Source organism: Amblyomma maculatum, unplaced genomic scaffold (genome assembly GCF_055883805.1).
Source record: "Amblyomma maculatum isolate TAMU_Amacu unplaced genomic scaffold, ASM5588380v1 scaffold_13, whole genome shotgun sequence".
Classification (NCBI taxonomy): Eukaryota; Metazoa; Arthropoda; class Arachnida; order Ixodida; family Ixodidae; genus Amblyomma; species Amblyomma maculatum.
In genome coordinates, this window is record NW_028146738.1 from 2,918,389 (window position 1) to 2,933,865 (window position 15,477).

A 15,477-nucleotide genomic window follows, 5' to 3' on the forward strand; every position below is an offset into this window, starting at 1 on the left:
AGCCCCTTCCCATGTTGCTTAAACATTTCTAATATTCTCATAGCAATTACCTCATAGCGGCCTGTGTCATGTCTGTTTAAAATAACTAAGAAATCATCTACAAATTTAAAGAGTTTTAGGACAGTTCCGTCGTCAGTTAGTGATGCCAAGATATTGTCAATAGACGCGAGAAAAATGTTACTGCCACACTAGTGAACTGACTCACCTTCGTAAAATTGAAATGCGCGGACTGCTGGTTAGGCAAGAAAGCGACGGCCTGCATCGAAAGCCAGTGCTGCGGCACCAGCTGGTGATATGTGCAATCAAAGTGTGGTGATGTGCAATATAGAACAGGAACAAGTGCCAGTACTGCGATCATTTTTATCACTGCGCCATGAGAGACGCGACCCCAGGGGAAGGCTTCTAGTGAATGTCGCGGAATGGACAAAGCATACATGTGCTCTTGCGGGTGCTTTAATGAAGCACCAACTTTGTAAAATCTTGTCATTTTTGACTCTCAAAATTGGGACTAGCAGCACGGTCCAGCCCCGCTTAAGTCTAACGTCGGACGCTCGTTATCCTGGGCATGGGGACTCTCGCGCCGTTTAATTCGGTCGGAGTGGTGTGGGTCGCATTACTACCCGTGAAACCAGGTATCGCCAATATATGAGGTATTCTGGTGACATCACGGGCGCTACTTTGCAGTGTAGTTCACAGCTTCAGCAGTGGAGGGAGTGATAAGGGAATTAGGTATGCGATGCAGCATTTCACTGTGCTATTGGCACCACAAAACGGCGACCGTGACGTAGGTGCATACTTCTGATAGTCCTCCTGAATCTTAATTTTATGCAACAGTGGTGGACAAGCACTCGTGCATGCTATGGTAGGCACAGTGGTTTAAGTTCCCCACTTCCTAAGCGCAGCTCAGTGGCATAGTTTCTGTTTGCCTAACGTCGTTATCCCGCGGCTACGATGAGGAGCGCATCGAACGTTTCGAACGCTGCTGGGCACGCACTTGTCTTTTACTTTAAATGAAATGATTTTACCTCTAGTTGTCGGCGACCTTGTGGTGACGTCGAATCAACATCCGGTCACCAAACGAGCTATAACCAGGAGAGTTCTCTGCTCTCTGGGCCTTGTACAGAACCGGCATACAAACACTGTTACCCAATCGTTTTATAGTCATTTTCCCCAATTTATGTTCAATGTTCGCGGAGATATCGCTGAAGCTGTGCTTTTAAAATACTGCTGCGAAGATGACGAAGCGGGCAGTGGCGCGGGGCAGAGCGCTCGCGCCAGGCCCGCTGGCCATTAAAGCATATTTCATTGTCATGTCATCACATCGTTCTGTTTCTGTTAAAGTTTAGTTTGCCATTTATAGCAATGCTGTGCCAACGGTTTATACATGGCACCACACGCTTCCTCATCCTCTGGCTTTCAATCGCCATTGAGGGAGTTCCGTTCCAAGGCAAAAAGGGCTTTGTGCAGAACAACGGTTTCTGTGCCATCCCCAAGAATAGCGCACGGTCCCACACAGACGCATATTGAAACCCGTTAGACTCCGGCGGTCGAGGCGGCAGCAGTTTGAAGAGCGCTCGGGCATTTGAAATCAAGTCAATCGTGGTGCTGCGGCGTCAGTTCATCTCGTTTCTTATTGGCTGGTGGATGTATACACGCTTGTGTAGAACTGGAATGCCCTGCTTCCCCTACATTATTGGCAGACCAGTGTCGCATCGTGACCTTGTACTTTCAAGGACCTTGTTTTTGTTTTTTTTTTGTGAATGATATGTAGGAAGCATCTTCCGGGACGCAGTCGCTTTGCGTGTTACGCCGAACCACGGCAACGCCAACATTATGCGACAGCGTAAGAAGGCCACAAGGCCGCCATGGAGCCGGTAACTATTTCATGCCCCTTTCTGTTACAGGAGAGGCAGTAAAGTTAGTAAAGTGTCGCCAGCAAAGATGGCATAACAAGATGCTACGCGCGGCGCAATCCGCAAAACTTGCTGAAAGTATGCGAATTGATTAACGTCCCAAAGCGACTCGGGCTATGAGGCGCTGAATTATCCGATATTTCACTTTGTCATCACCGCGCAGCTCATTATAACGCCCAAGAGGTTTTCTCAAAGAATGCTATTTGCGATATATTACCTTAGTCTTGTGCATATCGATTTTTAAGCCTACCTTTCTATTTTTCCTGTCTAGGTTATCAATCATTATTTGTAGTACATCCCCCGAGTTACTTACTAAGGCAATATGACCAGGAAATCGCAGATTACTGAGGTATTCTCCATCTACCCTTATCCCTAACTGCTCCCATTCCAAGTCTCTGAATACTTCCTCTAAACAAGCTGTGAATAGTACTGGGGAGATTGTGTCTTCTTGCCTAACACCTTTCTTTATGGGAATTTGTTACTTTCTTTATGCAGAACTATGGTTGCTGTGCAGCCACTATATATATCTTCCAGCACTTTCACGTACGGCTCGTCTACCCCCCCCGATTTCGCAATGCCTGCATCACCGCCGAGGTTTCAACTGAGTCAAATGCTTTTCCGTAATCAATGAATGCTATGTATAAAGGCTGGTTATATTCCGAGCATTTTTCTATCACCTGATTGACGGTATGGATATGATCGATAGTAGAGTACCGTTTCCGAAACCCTGCTTGATCCTTTGCTTGATTGCAGTCTAAGGTTGTCCTGATTCTATTAGCGATTACCTTGGTAAATACCTTATACGTAACAGACAGTAAGCTGATTGGTCTGTAATTTTTAAGGTCCTTAGAGTACCCTTTCTGGTGAATGAGGATAATGTTTGCATTCTTCCATGGTTCCGGTACCGTCGATGACACCAGGCACTGCGTATACAGGGTGGCCAGTTTTTCTAGCACGATATCCCCCCCGTCCTTCAGCAAATCTGTAGTTATCTGATCCTCTCCAGCTGATTTCCCCCTTTTCATAGTTTCTAGTGCTTTCTTGACCTCGTCCTTCGTCACCGGTGGAACGTCTGACTGTTTTTCCCTAGCGCCAATCTCATTACGGTCCTGACTACTTTGGCTACTGTAGAGATCTGTATAGAACTCCTCGGCTACTTTGACTATCTTGTCCATATTAGTGATGACGTTGCCCGCCTTGTCCCTTATCGCATACATCTGGTTTTTGCCTATGCCCAATTTCTTCTTTACCGCTTTAAGGCTTGCCCCGTTCTCTACAGCATGCTCAATTTTCTCCATGTTATACTTCCTTATATCGGCCACCTTGCGCTTATTGATTAGCTTTGATATCTCGGCCAATTCGATCTAGGATATATTAAACTATCCCAAAACAAAGAGTTCACCTTATCTTGCGACTATCAAGTTGTATTTATTCCTGAACTAAACCCCGATATTTAGCCCCATATGAAGCTATATTTTACTCCCCTTGTCAGAAATGAGTTGGCTCGAGAGACAGCAGTAGCAGTTATATGAAAAGGGATTTTAATTTTCTACTCGTGATGTATATTGATGTAGGTGTATTATGTAATATTTGGTGTAACAGCTAGGCAATGGGAAGATATGTTCCTCAAATGTTCGAGCATTTTTCATAGCGAAATTTACTCACTGTTACTATTCCATCATTTCTCCAGCTGCGTCATGCAAGTAAGAAGCATTTGAGCCGTGCTAAGATTGGTGCCCTCATTGAAAAACTAGAAGCTGTTCACTGCATCGAAATTACCAAGGAAGAGGGTATATTATGGTGCGATATGTGGTGCAACAATGGGGACACATCAGATGCCACTTACTCTGAACTTCTGCTTCAGGCCAAGAAAAGTTCTGTCTGATGTATTTCATGCTCTCTGCGGTACTAACAAAGATTTGTAACAAACTGTAACTGATAAAATTTTGCTTATTTTCCACATTCGGCAACACTTAGAACAGATTTCTTTTCTAGTTAGTGAAAAGTTTTGCAGAGAAGTTTTGGGTTTGGGGAGTTTAACGTCTCAAAGCAACTCCAGCTATAAGAGATGATGTAGTGGAAGGCTCAGGGACGTTCGACCATCTGGGGCTCGGTGGCCGCTTTTCGCCTCCATCGAAAAGCTGCCACCTAGGCTGGGATTCTATCCCGCATTCTTGGGCAAACCACTCGAGCACCTTAACCACTGCGGTGGGGTTGCAGAAAAGTAAACAAATATAATAAATGCGCGTATTGTAACGTGATTATGTCTCCTACTTTTCCACGAAATATTATTTTCATACCAGTTCAGTCTGAACGTGCTTCATAAGTTCATACGTCATTTTATTCAAACAATAAAATATTTAGAAAACGATACGTTTATCATATATTAAAACACCTTGGAAGGCAGTCCTCGAAACTACCATTATCCCCAACATGGCGGGTTCAAGGAGGCCCCAGAGCCGGCTTCCACCTGCATTGAAAAAGGGTATTGCATTTATAAAAACACCCGATTCGAGTAGAAAGTTAACAACAATGCAATCAACTGCTTTCTGGGAGATGAAGTTGTCTTTTTTTTCTACACATCCCAGTAGTTATCAGGCAACGTGATTGTGCCTTTCTGGTGGTTTAGTTTGGGTTTTTTTTTCTGAAAAAGGCGGGTGTATGTGTACACCTAAAGTGTAAGGGTCATTCAATAGTCAGGCAACTTTCAGTTATCACATCTGGAGGCACACACTTCTTTGGCACAATACGGCACACCTAAGTTGGCTGATAAGCACTGCAGCATTGCACGTATTCGTGGCTAAAACCCTTGCCGCTGCTGCTAGTGTGGCTCTGTCTACATGGGAAGAAAATTACAATAATTTCGGTTTGCACTAAAAGGTTACTAGCAAATATAATCGGAAACGTCTCTGAGCCTGTGCCCGAGCCCTGTAGGAAGACTGGGACTATGGGTCCTCGCAGGCAGGCGATTTCTTCCAGTTATCCTTAGAGACAACTGGGGAAGAAGGCCCTGCAAAATGAACCAAACTACAAGACAGATATGCTCAGCACCTTCCATTTTTCGACGTCCAAAAGTGTCGTTGCTCTGCTCTCTCAGCCTAGCCCTGCAGTTGCCTATAAGTTGACGGAGATATTCGATCTGGTGACTAGCCACCTGCGCCATTTTACTCATTCATCACACGTGCAGTATTGTCAAGTATATGGTGCTTTATTTAAATATTCGTGACTAGCATTGCCTTCGGCATCACAGAAACCATTAAAAAATTTATCCAAGACTGTCTGGGTCAATTTCAAAATTACCTTCTTCCTTTCGAATTTTTGCGTAATTTATTTTTATTTATTCTCTGTACCCTCAAGCAACGAGGCATTATGGAGAGGATTGGGAAAACATAAAACGAAAAATGTATATGCAAGCGGCAAGTACACATAGTTAACCCTAAAGGTAACTGGGAAAGAAGGCCCGACAAAATGAACCGAGCTACATGACGAATATGTACGGCACCTTCCATTCTTTCGACATTCAAAAGTGTTGTTGCACTGCTCTCTCACCATAGCCCTGCAGTTGCCTATTAGTTGGTGGAGCTATTCGATCTAGTTACTACCCTAGGAAAAATTCCAATAGAAATCTGTATTTGACCAATGCATTATATTTATTGGTTTTATAGGGATCTTACTGGGTTCGTACTGGTTTTATTTGACATTGTATAGGGCCAATATAATAATGAATTGGTCCTATAGACCAGCAGATATTGGTCCAATAAAAATAAGTATATTGGGGCATTGGTCAAATACTCCAATAAGCATTGGTCTTATGGACCCAATTCAAATAAGCGTATTGGTTGCAGTGTCAAGCAGACCAATAACCATTGGCATGCTGGACCCAATACAAATATGGCCATTAGGTAGCATTATCATCAGCTTGAGTATATATAACATGTAAAGGCCTCTCCCAGTCCTCCAATTAGCCCTGTCCTGTCTAGCTGCATCCACTTGACCCCTGTGAACTTTTAACTCATTCAAGTAACTTCCTGCCAGCCTTTATGCTTTCCAATTCCCTCAGAATCCAATTTGTTACCTTAAGTGACCATCGGTTATCATCCTCTGTTTCCCAAGCTGTAGCGCACACAAGACGAGGGACTGAGAACAAGAGGACACACACAGCGCTGGCCTCTCATTCTCAGTCCCTCGTCTTGTGTGCACTACAGCTTGGAAGTATGAACCAGCAAGCCCGAATTTCGGCACTACATGTCCTGTTTATCCCATTCTTCCACTCGAATTTCTTAGCACGAGTTGTTTCTCTGACCGGGTCATTTTTGAGAGTGTATGCCGGCCTCTTTTCGATGGAGGCGAAAAGCAAGACGCCCGTGTGCTGTGCGATGTCAGTGCACGTTAAAGAACCCCAGGTGGTCAAAATTTCCGGAGTCCTCCACTATTAAATTAAATTAAATTGGTTCACAGGAAGGGAAAGGCGCAGTAACTGTCACACTTGCTCTGTGGACACCCGAACCGCGCCGTAAGGGAAGGGAGGGAGGTGGGAATGAAAGTGGAAAGAGAGAAAGAGGAGCCGTAGTGGAGGGCTACGGAGTAATTTAGACCACCTGGGGATCTTTAACGTGCGCTGACATCGCACAGCACACGGACGCCACTTCGTTTCGCCTCCATCGAAACGCAGCCGCCGAGGCCGGGATTCGATCCCGGGAACTCCGGCACAGTAGTCGGGCGTCTTACCACTGCACCACCCCGGCGGGGCAACCTCCACTATGCCTGAGTCGCTTTGGGACGTTAAACCCCAGAAACCAACCAACCACCCATTTTTGAGTGTTTCTCTGATCCACCTTACATATTGGTATATCTAACGTATAGTTTAGGTAACCTGCAATAATGAAAAGTACAGGCATTCATATATGTCATGTATCTTGCCTAAACAGTGACAACCAGTTCAAATCTACATCAGTCCAAGTATGTGTCACAATAGCTATCTGCAGGGCATTACAGTGCCCACTGATGTGAGAAATGTACAAATATTGTTCATCTTGCAACCTATATGACTTATATACTTGCTGAGCTTGTTTCAAAACCATGCTTCCATTTTTCAGAACAACTGGTAGGTTTTATAGCATTGCACTGATGTTGCCACCTGTCAGATACCTATAAAAGGTATACAGAGGATTGAATTCTTGTTACAAGACATGCAGGATTCGAAAATCATAACAAACACTTTATTTAGTCTTTCTCATAGATATTCGGCAAGTTTCCAACATAGCAAGTGGCACCAACAACCATGTAGAAACAAATTTTTTCAACATAAACAGGAAAAACTGCAACTTTTCGAGAGGCTTCTACACAGGTATATATGTGTGGAAGGTTCTTGTAGGGTTCACAGAGAAGTTGTGCACATAACAGTACATATGTGCCGTCAGGTAGTTCATAGATTTTCTGCAATTTATAATGCTGCCCCTGTGTGCATTTGAAAGTAGTATTGCATGTTTTCTTTGTTCGCATGTAATTAACTGTGTGCAGGTACTGGCCGTTAACCTTTATGCGCTGGTATTTTGTTACCATGCTGGGTACATGGCCAAGCTTTTCAAGACAGGCCTCTTGTTCGTCCTGCTCTAGGAAGTCAACAATTCCAGTGCCAAGCACTAATGGTCTTATACTGCTGTTGGCACTTTTTGGCCTCAAAACGTTCTCATACAAAGTCCTAACAGAGCTTGCCAATTCTAGGCTGTTTGCAAGCTTTTCAACCATAAGCTTCATTGCAAATCTTTCTACAACTTGAAGAGGCACACCATTTGCATCACTTATAAGTTTGAGGAGCATTCCATTACCAGACTCAAAAACAAAAGTAGAATGTGACCAAAGGGGGCCGAGCTGCAGTACACTTTTGGGAAGGTGCAGGAGCTGGTGCACGTTAAACGTCATGCATGCATCTCCATACAAATTCCCCATCTGGATGACAAAAGTGGAAATGTGGTCCATTGCTGAAGACAAGTCAGAGTTTGTGACAGTGTCCTTCAACAGGAGAAAAATCCCTGTTACAAGGAAACACAGATGCTCATGATATGAATGTGGCAAGATGCCATTAAGACATGGTGCAGCATAAAAAAGTAGCCACCAGCGCCATTCGCTGGCCTTCCACATGGCTCTTTCATTGATTGCTGGAGGCAGCCTCGTTACACACAGAGGTGGCTTAATGCTAAGCAGCCGTTCATTAATTTGCCGCAGCACAGCAGGCTCACCAATGTATGCCAAAGAGCTGGTTACACTGAACCATAGCTCTGATAGCTGTCGGCTGACACCTTCAAGCACACAGTGCATATAATCGGGGCACACGCCCCACACTAGGTCAAAGTTTGGCAAATGAGAAAGTGGCGACAGCCCTTTTACACCGTGGGATGGCCTGCCTGTAGATACAGCAGCTTGCATGTCCTCTCTCATGGCTTTGTCGGTCCTCAGAGCTGGTTGACGACCACTTTTTGAAACTGGGTACTTGACAGAACCTTGAATTGAAAAACAGAAACTCTTTAAAATACCTGCAATAAAATCACGTACCAAATATTGTCTGAAAACCTGCAGAATCTGTTGGTCTGCACCTCTTTTGTTTAACCAAAAGCAGGTATGTTTAAAGACAAAACAGCAATTTTTTTTAAAACATTACCCACTTGCATGAGTAAGCTGTGCTACATGTAGCAGAATTTGCATTTATGAGCATAGAAGGCATCAAGGATTGATACTTACGACCAACATAGGCACCCTTGTGGTAGCAGTAGCTGCATCCATAATAACCATTAAACTGTTTCATATTGAGCGTAGCTGCTCGAGCTGGTGCGTCAACGCAGCAGCAGATCACGTTTACCTGCGACACAAACTGCTGCTCATCACACTCCCACTTCACAGGCCTCAGTTTGTGGATGGCATCGGCAAATGTTTTTATGAAAAGTTCCATTTTTGGGTGAGTTTTCCCAAAGTACAGGCCACAAAGCAGAATGTTCTTCCATCGTACAGCTACTGGCAGTTCATTTATGATGGCTTGTATTGGCCAAAGGGTAGATTTGCTGCTTTTGAAGACACTGGCTCCATCAGTATTGAATGTTACTGAAATGTCACACCAGGAGGCTCGTCTCATACTGCGCTTGTAGAGTTTGCCATCAGTGATATCGCTTAGAGTGTCCCTGCTGGAAGCTGCTGCCTTATCCTTCAGTGATGTTGCCAATGCTCTAGCAACTTTATTGTCGGAAGGATGAGCCTCTATTTGTTTCTCTATGCTTAAGCTAGCAAAAAGGTTCTGTGAACTCACAGTATTGCAGTTTGAACATGCAGACTCTTGAGAGCCTTGACTCGGATTCTGAAAAACGGAGTCGCAATTTTCACAGAAGTAGTGCTGTGTCACAAGCTCTTCTTTCCAATGTTTCCATACCTTTCTGATCTTATATTGCGACGCAGGCAGGACTTGTTTTCCAACTAAAAGGTTAACTACAGAAACAAGTTTCTCTGTGTTCGCCCAGTTCAAGCCTGCAGAGGTAGCATATGCCATCAAAATAAACATTGCATCTTTTACTGTTATGTCAGAATTTGGCAGGCATTCATCAGCAAATAGATTACAAAATTCATCAGCATCGCTACAATGCTCTGGATTGCTATTCACATCCGAATCACTGTCAGTGTTTTCGTTTTCCAGATTTTCTGCTTCACTGCTTGAAGTGAGGCTGCAAGAAGCGCTGCTGCTATGCAGTCCAGTAGATGCATTTCCAATGTTCTCGATCGATGGCTCTTCATTGATGAAATCTTGCCACTGGTCGCCTGTAGCGTGCACACCATCACCTGTTAGAGGAGGCGGAGACACACTTCTGATGTCACATGCCGCACTGTCACTAGAGCTTGAAAATTTCTGTTCATTTCTGTCTTGTCGGTAAAGAAGCGTTGTTCGCGGAACCAAACAAGGCTGCCCTGGTTCCAAGTAGCGCTTACGTTTTCTAGCGCGGGGGTTTTTAGACGAGGTGGCAGCTTCATCATTCGTCACTGTTGAATATGCATTGTCTCCCATTGCTATAAAACATGCGTTTGCCGTAGCACTACACAAGACGCTATGATATTACTGACATGCGTGTAGTACAGACACAATTCCACAACACACACAATTTCGCCACTGGAACGACAAAGCGCGAAGGAGCGAACGCGAAGAAAGCCAAAAACAAAAACAACCGACGTTGGATTGGCCAGGGTTGGCTGGATTAGCGACGGTACCCGCGGGATCTAGTCAAGTTTATGGGTAACAACTTGACTGTAATTTATTTATTACTGTGTTTGAATTATTTAGAGCACAAAAGGTTTTATTTAATATTTTATTTCAATTTGTTAAGCACAAAAGTTTATAAGCAGTTTCAACCGACACAAGCCAAAGCCAAAGCCAGCCGCTCTGGCAAACATGCTGGCGAGGCCATGGCGATGCATGCAAGGTCTCGTCGTGAATCGTGATCGCCTGCAAGTCGCAACCACGTGCTATTCACTTATTCACTTCCAGGCCTATCTTCGCGTTGTGATACAGGAACGTGCGAGTAGTGAAAACATGTTCGCGTACGTTCGCTTCCGCGATGATGATTTAAAGGTGGTAGTAAGCGTACGGGATTTTAAGGCTTTTCGTCCATCCCACCTCCACGACTTCGAAAGAAGCAAGTGGTATGATGTCTACTGGGAAGACTCCAAGCAAAACGGCTATTTCAAGGCGCAAGTCCTGAGACTCTTCGGTAAGAAAAACATATGCCCTGCGTCTTTTATTTCAGTGATATTCAGATGCTTAATCTTCATTTTAGCATCAAAGGATGAGGCAGAACAAAGAAGCAAACGCGTGCCCATACCGCCACCGCCATCCGACAGCGAGGACCTTGACGCCTCGACGGAATCGAGCGAGGACTCCCCACGTGAGGTCAGAATTAATTTTGTTAACCATTACTTTTGAGTGGGAAATATTCGTGTTGTGCTGGTTTCTTAATTGTGATGCCTCAGTGTTTACGCCCGAACATCGATTCCAAACGCACCTGTGCCTGATTGTTGCATATGTTTTGGGACTGTCACTGAATGCCTTGTGTTACTGACAGTATTGTGCATTTCTTCGACGCGCTAGGTAATAGCGGCGTCAAATGAAATGCGAATATCAAATCGCGTAGAAAAAGGTCTATCAGAGCCAGTCTGCCTGTTTTCATCAGGGATAGGCGTGGTTTTTTTTTCTCGGTTTTCGACTGTTTTCTAATTCGTTCATTTTCCCGTTGTGCTACTGGACCGTCACGTTCATTCTTTATAGAGATGGTGACTTGCACAGCGCCTACGCACTACAGCGCGGTTTCGTTGCAAACTGGTGATGCAAGCGCAATGCCTTAAACAAAAAGTGCTGTAGGCCAGCAAGCTAAAATCGCTTGCTTCATCCACGTGGGTTACAGCCGTTACCGGTAGCGAAACCGCGCAGCGCAAGTCACCATTTCCGGAAAGAACGAATGTGGCGGTGAAGTTTTCAGAGTGGATTCATACATCCACACCTTAAGGATTGAGCAGCTGTCTCGTTTGCGAGAGGTACGGAGTTCAATCAGCAGTGCCGTTTGCTTCACTGATCCTGTTTTCAATAATTATGTCTGCAACTGCCTATCTGCGTTAATAAAGGAAATTTTTTATTGGCTAAAGGGAAACCTGACTAAACTGCACCATGACACAAGGTATTTCATTACACAAGGTGGGTGGCTGGCTGGTCGGTTGATTATAATTATTCGGGCCAACCTGCCCACCATTGCAATCTCTGTACGTAGGAGGGGGTGGAGTGACAAACTTCTTCCCCGCGTGCAAAATCAGACTCTGACGTTGACCGGCGATAAAGGCCACGCCTGATTGGCTGTTGGCCGGAGGCATGAGCATATTCAAGATCGGGGCAATGAAATTTACTTATATACGCACACAAAGAAAAAGAAAAGTTGCAATGCACAATAGCAAGATAACAATAGCGTAATATAAGTATTGGAAAGAAAGGTGACGCAGGCATTAACTATTAACATAAAGCAGGCAAAAAACGAAGAGGTAACACTACAGCTTTACATGCGGGAATGCCTACAACACCAAAGAGCTAGATGTGAACAAAAGAGCAAGAGGTAAAGAAAAGAGTTCGATAGAGTGGTGGTGGGAAACGGTGGCTTAGCTGCTAATGCTCGCTGCGGGACTGAGGCGATGTCGTGGGCTCAGGCGGTCTGGGGCCACGCATTCTCAGGGCCACCGTCACCGCACTCGCCGCGACAGCCCCTGCTTAAACTTGCTGTCCGACCCTGGCTTGCCCTCGCACACCGTGGCTGACCTCACGCATCCGTCTGCATGCACCAATTTTTTCGCACCGACTGGCCCGCATTTCTATCCCTGCCAGTTCCTCGCAGCACAACCCGCTGTAACGCGAGGCCGGGGGTCAGCAAGCGAAAGCACGGACATGACTCGGAAAAAAAAAAGACACCCAGGACAAAGGCCTATGCTGAATCCACCGAACGCATAAATAGCCCAACAGAAGGAGGTCGTCTATTCTCCCTCCCTGTAACCGACAGTCGCCGCAGTCTGCATTCGAGATTGGTTGGCTGGGACCGAATTTCCTTCCCGCAAAGCTAGGGCCAGTCGTCCCTACAAAACTAAGGCGCTCAAGGCAGAAAAGAAAGGAAACTGAGAGGGAACACGGCGAAAGGCCCAGTCCCCATATAGGGGATTGAACTCGGCACCACAGTGCCGGGATCCTCGCTGCCGCAAAAGAAAGAAAAGAACAGGGCAGGCACAATTTCGCGACAGTGGGGCATCGGAGAACCAACTGCAATAACCTTTCTTGCTCAAGCCAAGCATCAGGCCAAATGAAAGCTTGCAGTACCCACCTGTACTGCAAGCCTTCACTTGGCCTGATGCTCGGCTTGTGCAAGAAAAGATAATGCAGTTGGCTTTCTGAGGCCCCACCTTCTGTAACGGAATACCTTGTGCTATGGCGCAGTATAGTCAGGTTTACCTTGTGCCAACAAAAAATTTCATTCATTCACAACGCAGATAGGCAGTTGCGGGCAAAATTATTTAAAACAGGATCAATGAAGCAAGTTTTGTTGCAGTGTTTTCTTTATGACAGTGTTTTGAGTAAACAATGCAGAGGCGAGAAGAGTATGAAAATTTTACTGTCTGTTCAGTCTTTTGCCCAAAGATTGTTATAGACCAAAGGGTCTCGATATGCTAGAGACGGTCTCCTTTCGCGGTAGAAGAGCTTATTGCTTGATGTGTGCTTTAAATACTTTTCTATGGAGGGAATTAATAGGACATTCGTTCCATTACAAGTGGGCACTGTGGCCTAAAGACGATCAGGGGTGTAAATCCATCAGCAGTATTGCTGGCAAGGCCCCATTTCATCTTTTTTTTTTTTTCAGGTTGTAAAGAAAGTCAAGTGCAACAGCAAAAAACGGGACACAGAAGCGAGATTCCGGAAACAACAACTGGACCTACTAAATTCTGATGGTGAAGCAGACAAACATGCAGCCTGTAGGAAAGAGATTGAAAGACTGCAAGATGACGTCAGGGACTTGCGCAACAGGGTGTCACGACTGGAGGATGCACTGCACAGCAAATTATTTGGAACAGGTCTGTTAGCTTTGTCATTATATGCAAAGAAGCACAATTTAAGAAGTAAAAGCAATAGTGCTATAATAAACTATATATTTTTAACGTAACAAATTTAACTTGCTGATCACCAGCTTACAATTGTCATTCATCAAAACTACCCATTTGAGCTCCCTGCCATCTGTTTTCTCATTTTCAGAACGAAAGCAAAAGTCTCCACCCAAAGAGCGCGCACCACTGCCACCCACCACGGAACCAGTCGCCGATTTTAAAAAAAGACTTTCTAAGCCTCCAGAGTCATCAGCGGCACTGCCACTTTCAACCGAGAAGCAGAGGACTGCGGAGCCAGTGGCAATGCTACCTTCGAATGAGGAGCAGAGGACTGCAGAGCCGGAGGCTCTGCTTATGCCAGCTGCAAGTCAGGACTCAACTGACAATGATGATACAGGCCATGGTGCTGAAGCGGCCGGTACTGAGGTGCCCTTTTCACAAACTGGCAGCGAGGTTAGTGTCATTTTCTGCACTGATATTTTGTCATGTTAACCAAATACATTCATGAACATATGATGATACAGACCATGGTGCTGAAGTGGCCGGTACTGAGGTGCCCTTTTCACAAACTGGCAGCGAGGTTAGTGTCATTTTCTGCACTGATACTTTGTCATGTTAACCAAATACATTCATGAACATATATTTTGTAAACTTTTTATGGGCCGAGAGAACTGCTGGCATTCTTTATTTGACTCAGAACTAATTTCTTTGTTGTGCTTTGCACTGTTTCTAATGTGCAGCTTATAATGTTTCCCATATGAGCCTGAGCTCTGAAACCAGAAGACTCTACTTTGATATTAGCTCTGAGGAATATGGTATTTCTATCCTATTCCAGTTATTTTCTATGCACAGGTCGTGTGGCCGGTGAGGGGATGTAACTCGCCGAATACATATTTCTTGCCAGTGGTTCTGCTGATTCTACTTTTACAAGCTAGATGTGCCCTAATGTATATGTGTGTTATATAGTGTACTGTTCTTTATTTTAGTTTCTTTTCTTTTTATAACTTGCGAAGCCTGGTAAGGTTTACAGTATCAAGAAATATTTACTATTAGGGGTTAACATTTAATGAAGTTTAAGAATTTGAATGCCGAAAAAAATTTTTGAACAGCAGAGGTAGCAGCTTAGAATTGGGAAGATATTTTTCTCTGCTGTTTCCCTAGCTATGAATTTGTACCATGTGTTCCAGCTGTAGACTGGCATTGATAATTTTAGAGCATATCTCATGGTGAATAGATGTGCTAAACATAGTTTTAGTGCAATTTTGCCAGCATTGTAAGTTACTTCTCTTTTCTCATTTCAGGTGTATCTGGGCCATGGCATCTGGCTGGCCAAAGAATCATTTGAGTATTTGATGTCACGTCCCAAGGACAGTGTATTTGTTCGGGAAGCTTGCGTGAAATTGTTTTCAACTACAGGCCTCGTCAACAGGAGCGCCACGGGCGCAGCATCTAACCGGACCAAAGGCGAGGCAAAGCCAGCACTGGACCCAAATAAGTTTGCTGCCCTTGAATGTACGTATTTACACGTTTGAAATTTGAAAAAAAACTGCCTATTCTTGCACCAGACAATGTTAAATACCATTTTGTAGCCTCAGTGTTCATAAGCGATCACTTGTGCTCTGGAGTAGCCAAGTTTTGCTGACAAGTGCCTGCACTTTCTTGTCTGAGAGTTTTAGCAAAACATTTTTGCACCGTCAGTGGCTACAAGTTGGCATTCACTATGACTGTAATACAGTACCGTGAGATGTGTGCCAGGATGCACTTCAGCTGCTTTCATTGTCAGAATTGGATCCAGCACTGCTTGCCCAAGTTCCATTACTGCAATTACTAGTATTTGTGCCAGCATAGATCCTGAGCAACAAACAATGTCTTGGACAGCACAAAAGGCACACAGCTGGGAAGCCAG

The 15,477-nt window shown here is 44.7% G+C and overlaps 2 protein-coding genes across 2 annotated transcripts in view; both read right to left on the minus strand.

Annotated features, from left to right (window-relative positions):
- Positions 1 to 4,240: 4,240 nt before the first annotated feature.
- Positions 4,241 to 15,477, minus strand: part of LOC146172103 (uncharacterized) — a 55,598-nt gene continuing 44,361 nt past the window's right edge. Inside the window, exon 4 of the mRNA XM_084585829.1 lies at positions 4,241 to 4,383. Within this exon, the coding sequence (XP_084441955.1) occupies positions 4,336 to 4,383 (48 nt within the window). The 3' untranslated portion in view covers positions 4,241 to 4,335. The remainder of the gene's footprint in view (positions 4,384 to 15,477) is intronic.
- On the minus strand, positions 6,718 to 10,352 carry LOC146172104 (uncharacterized). The gene is made up of 2 exons (XM_084585872.1): positions 8,652 to 10,352; positions 6,718 to 8,413 (listed from the first exon to the last, which is right to left on the minus strand). The coding sequence occupies exons 1-2, from the start codon at positions 9,955 to 9,957 to the stop codon at positions 7,137 to 7,139; spliced, it is 2,583 nt and encodes an 860-aa protein (XP_084441998.1). The 5' UTR covers positions 9,958 to 10,352; the 3' UTR covers positions 6,718 to 7,136.

Coding starts and splice junctions, on each gene's coding strand:
- LOC146172104 (XM_084585872.1), bottom strand. CDS start 9,957: ATGGGAGACAATGCATATTCAACAGTGACGAATGATGAAGCTGCCACC. Junction 8,414..8,651: donor CAAGGGTGCCTATGTTGGTC/GTAAGTATCAAT, acceptor TTTCAATTCAAG/GTTCTGTCAAGTACCCAGTT.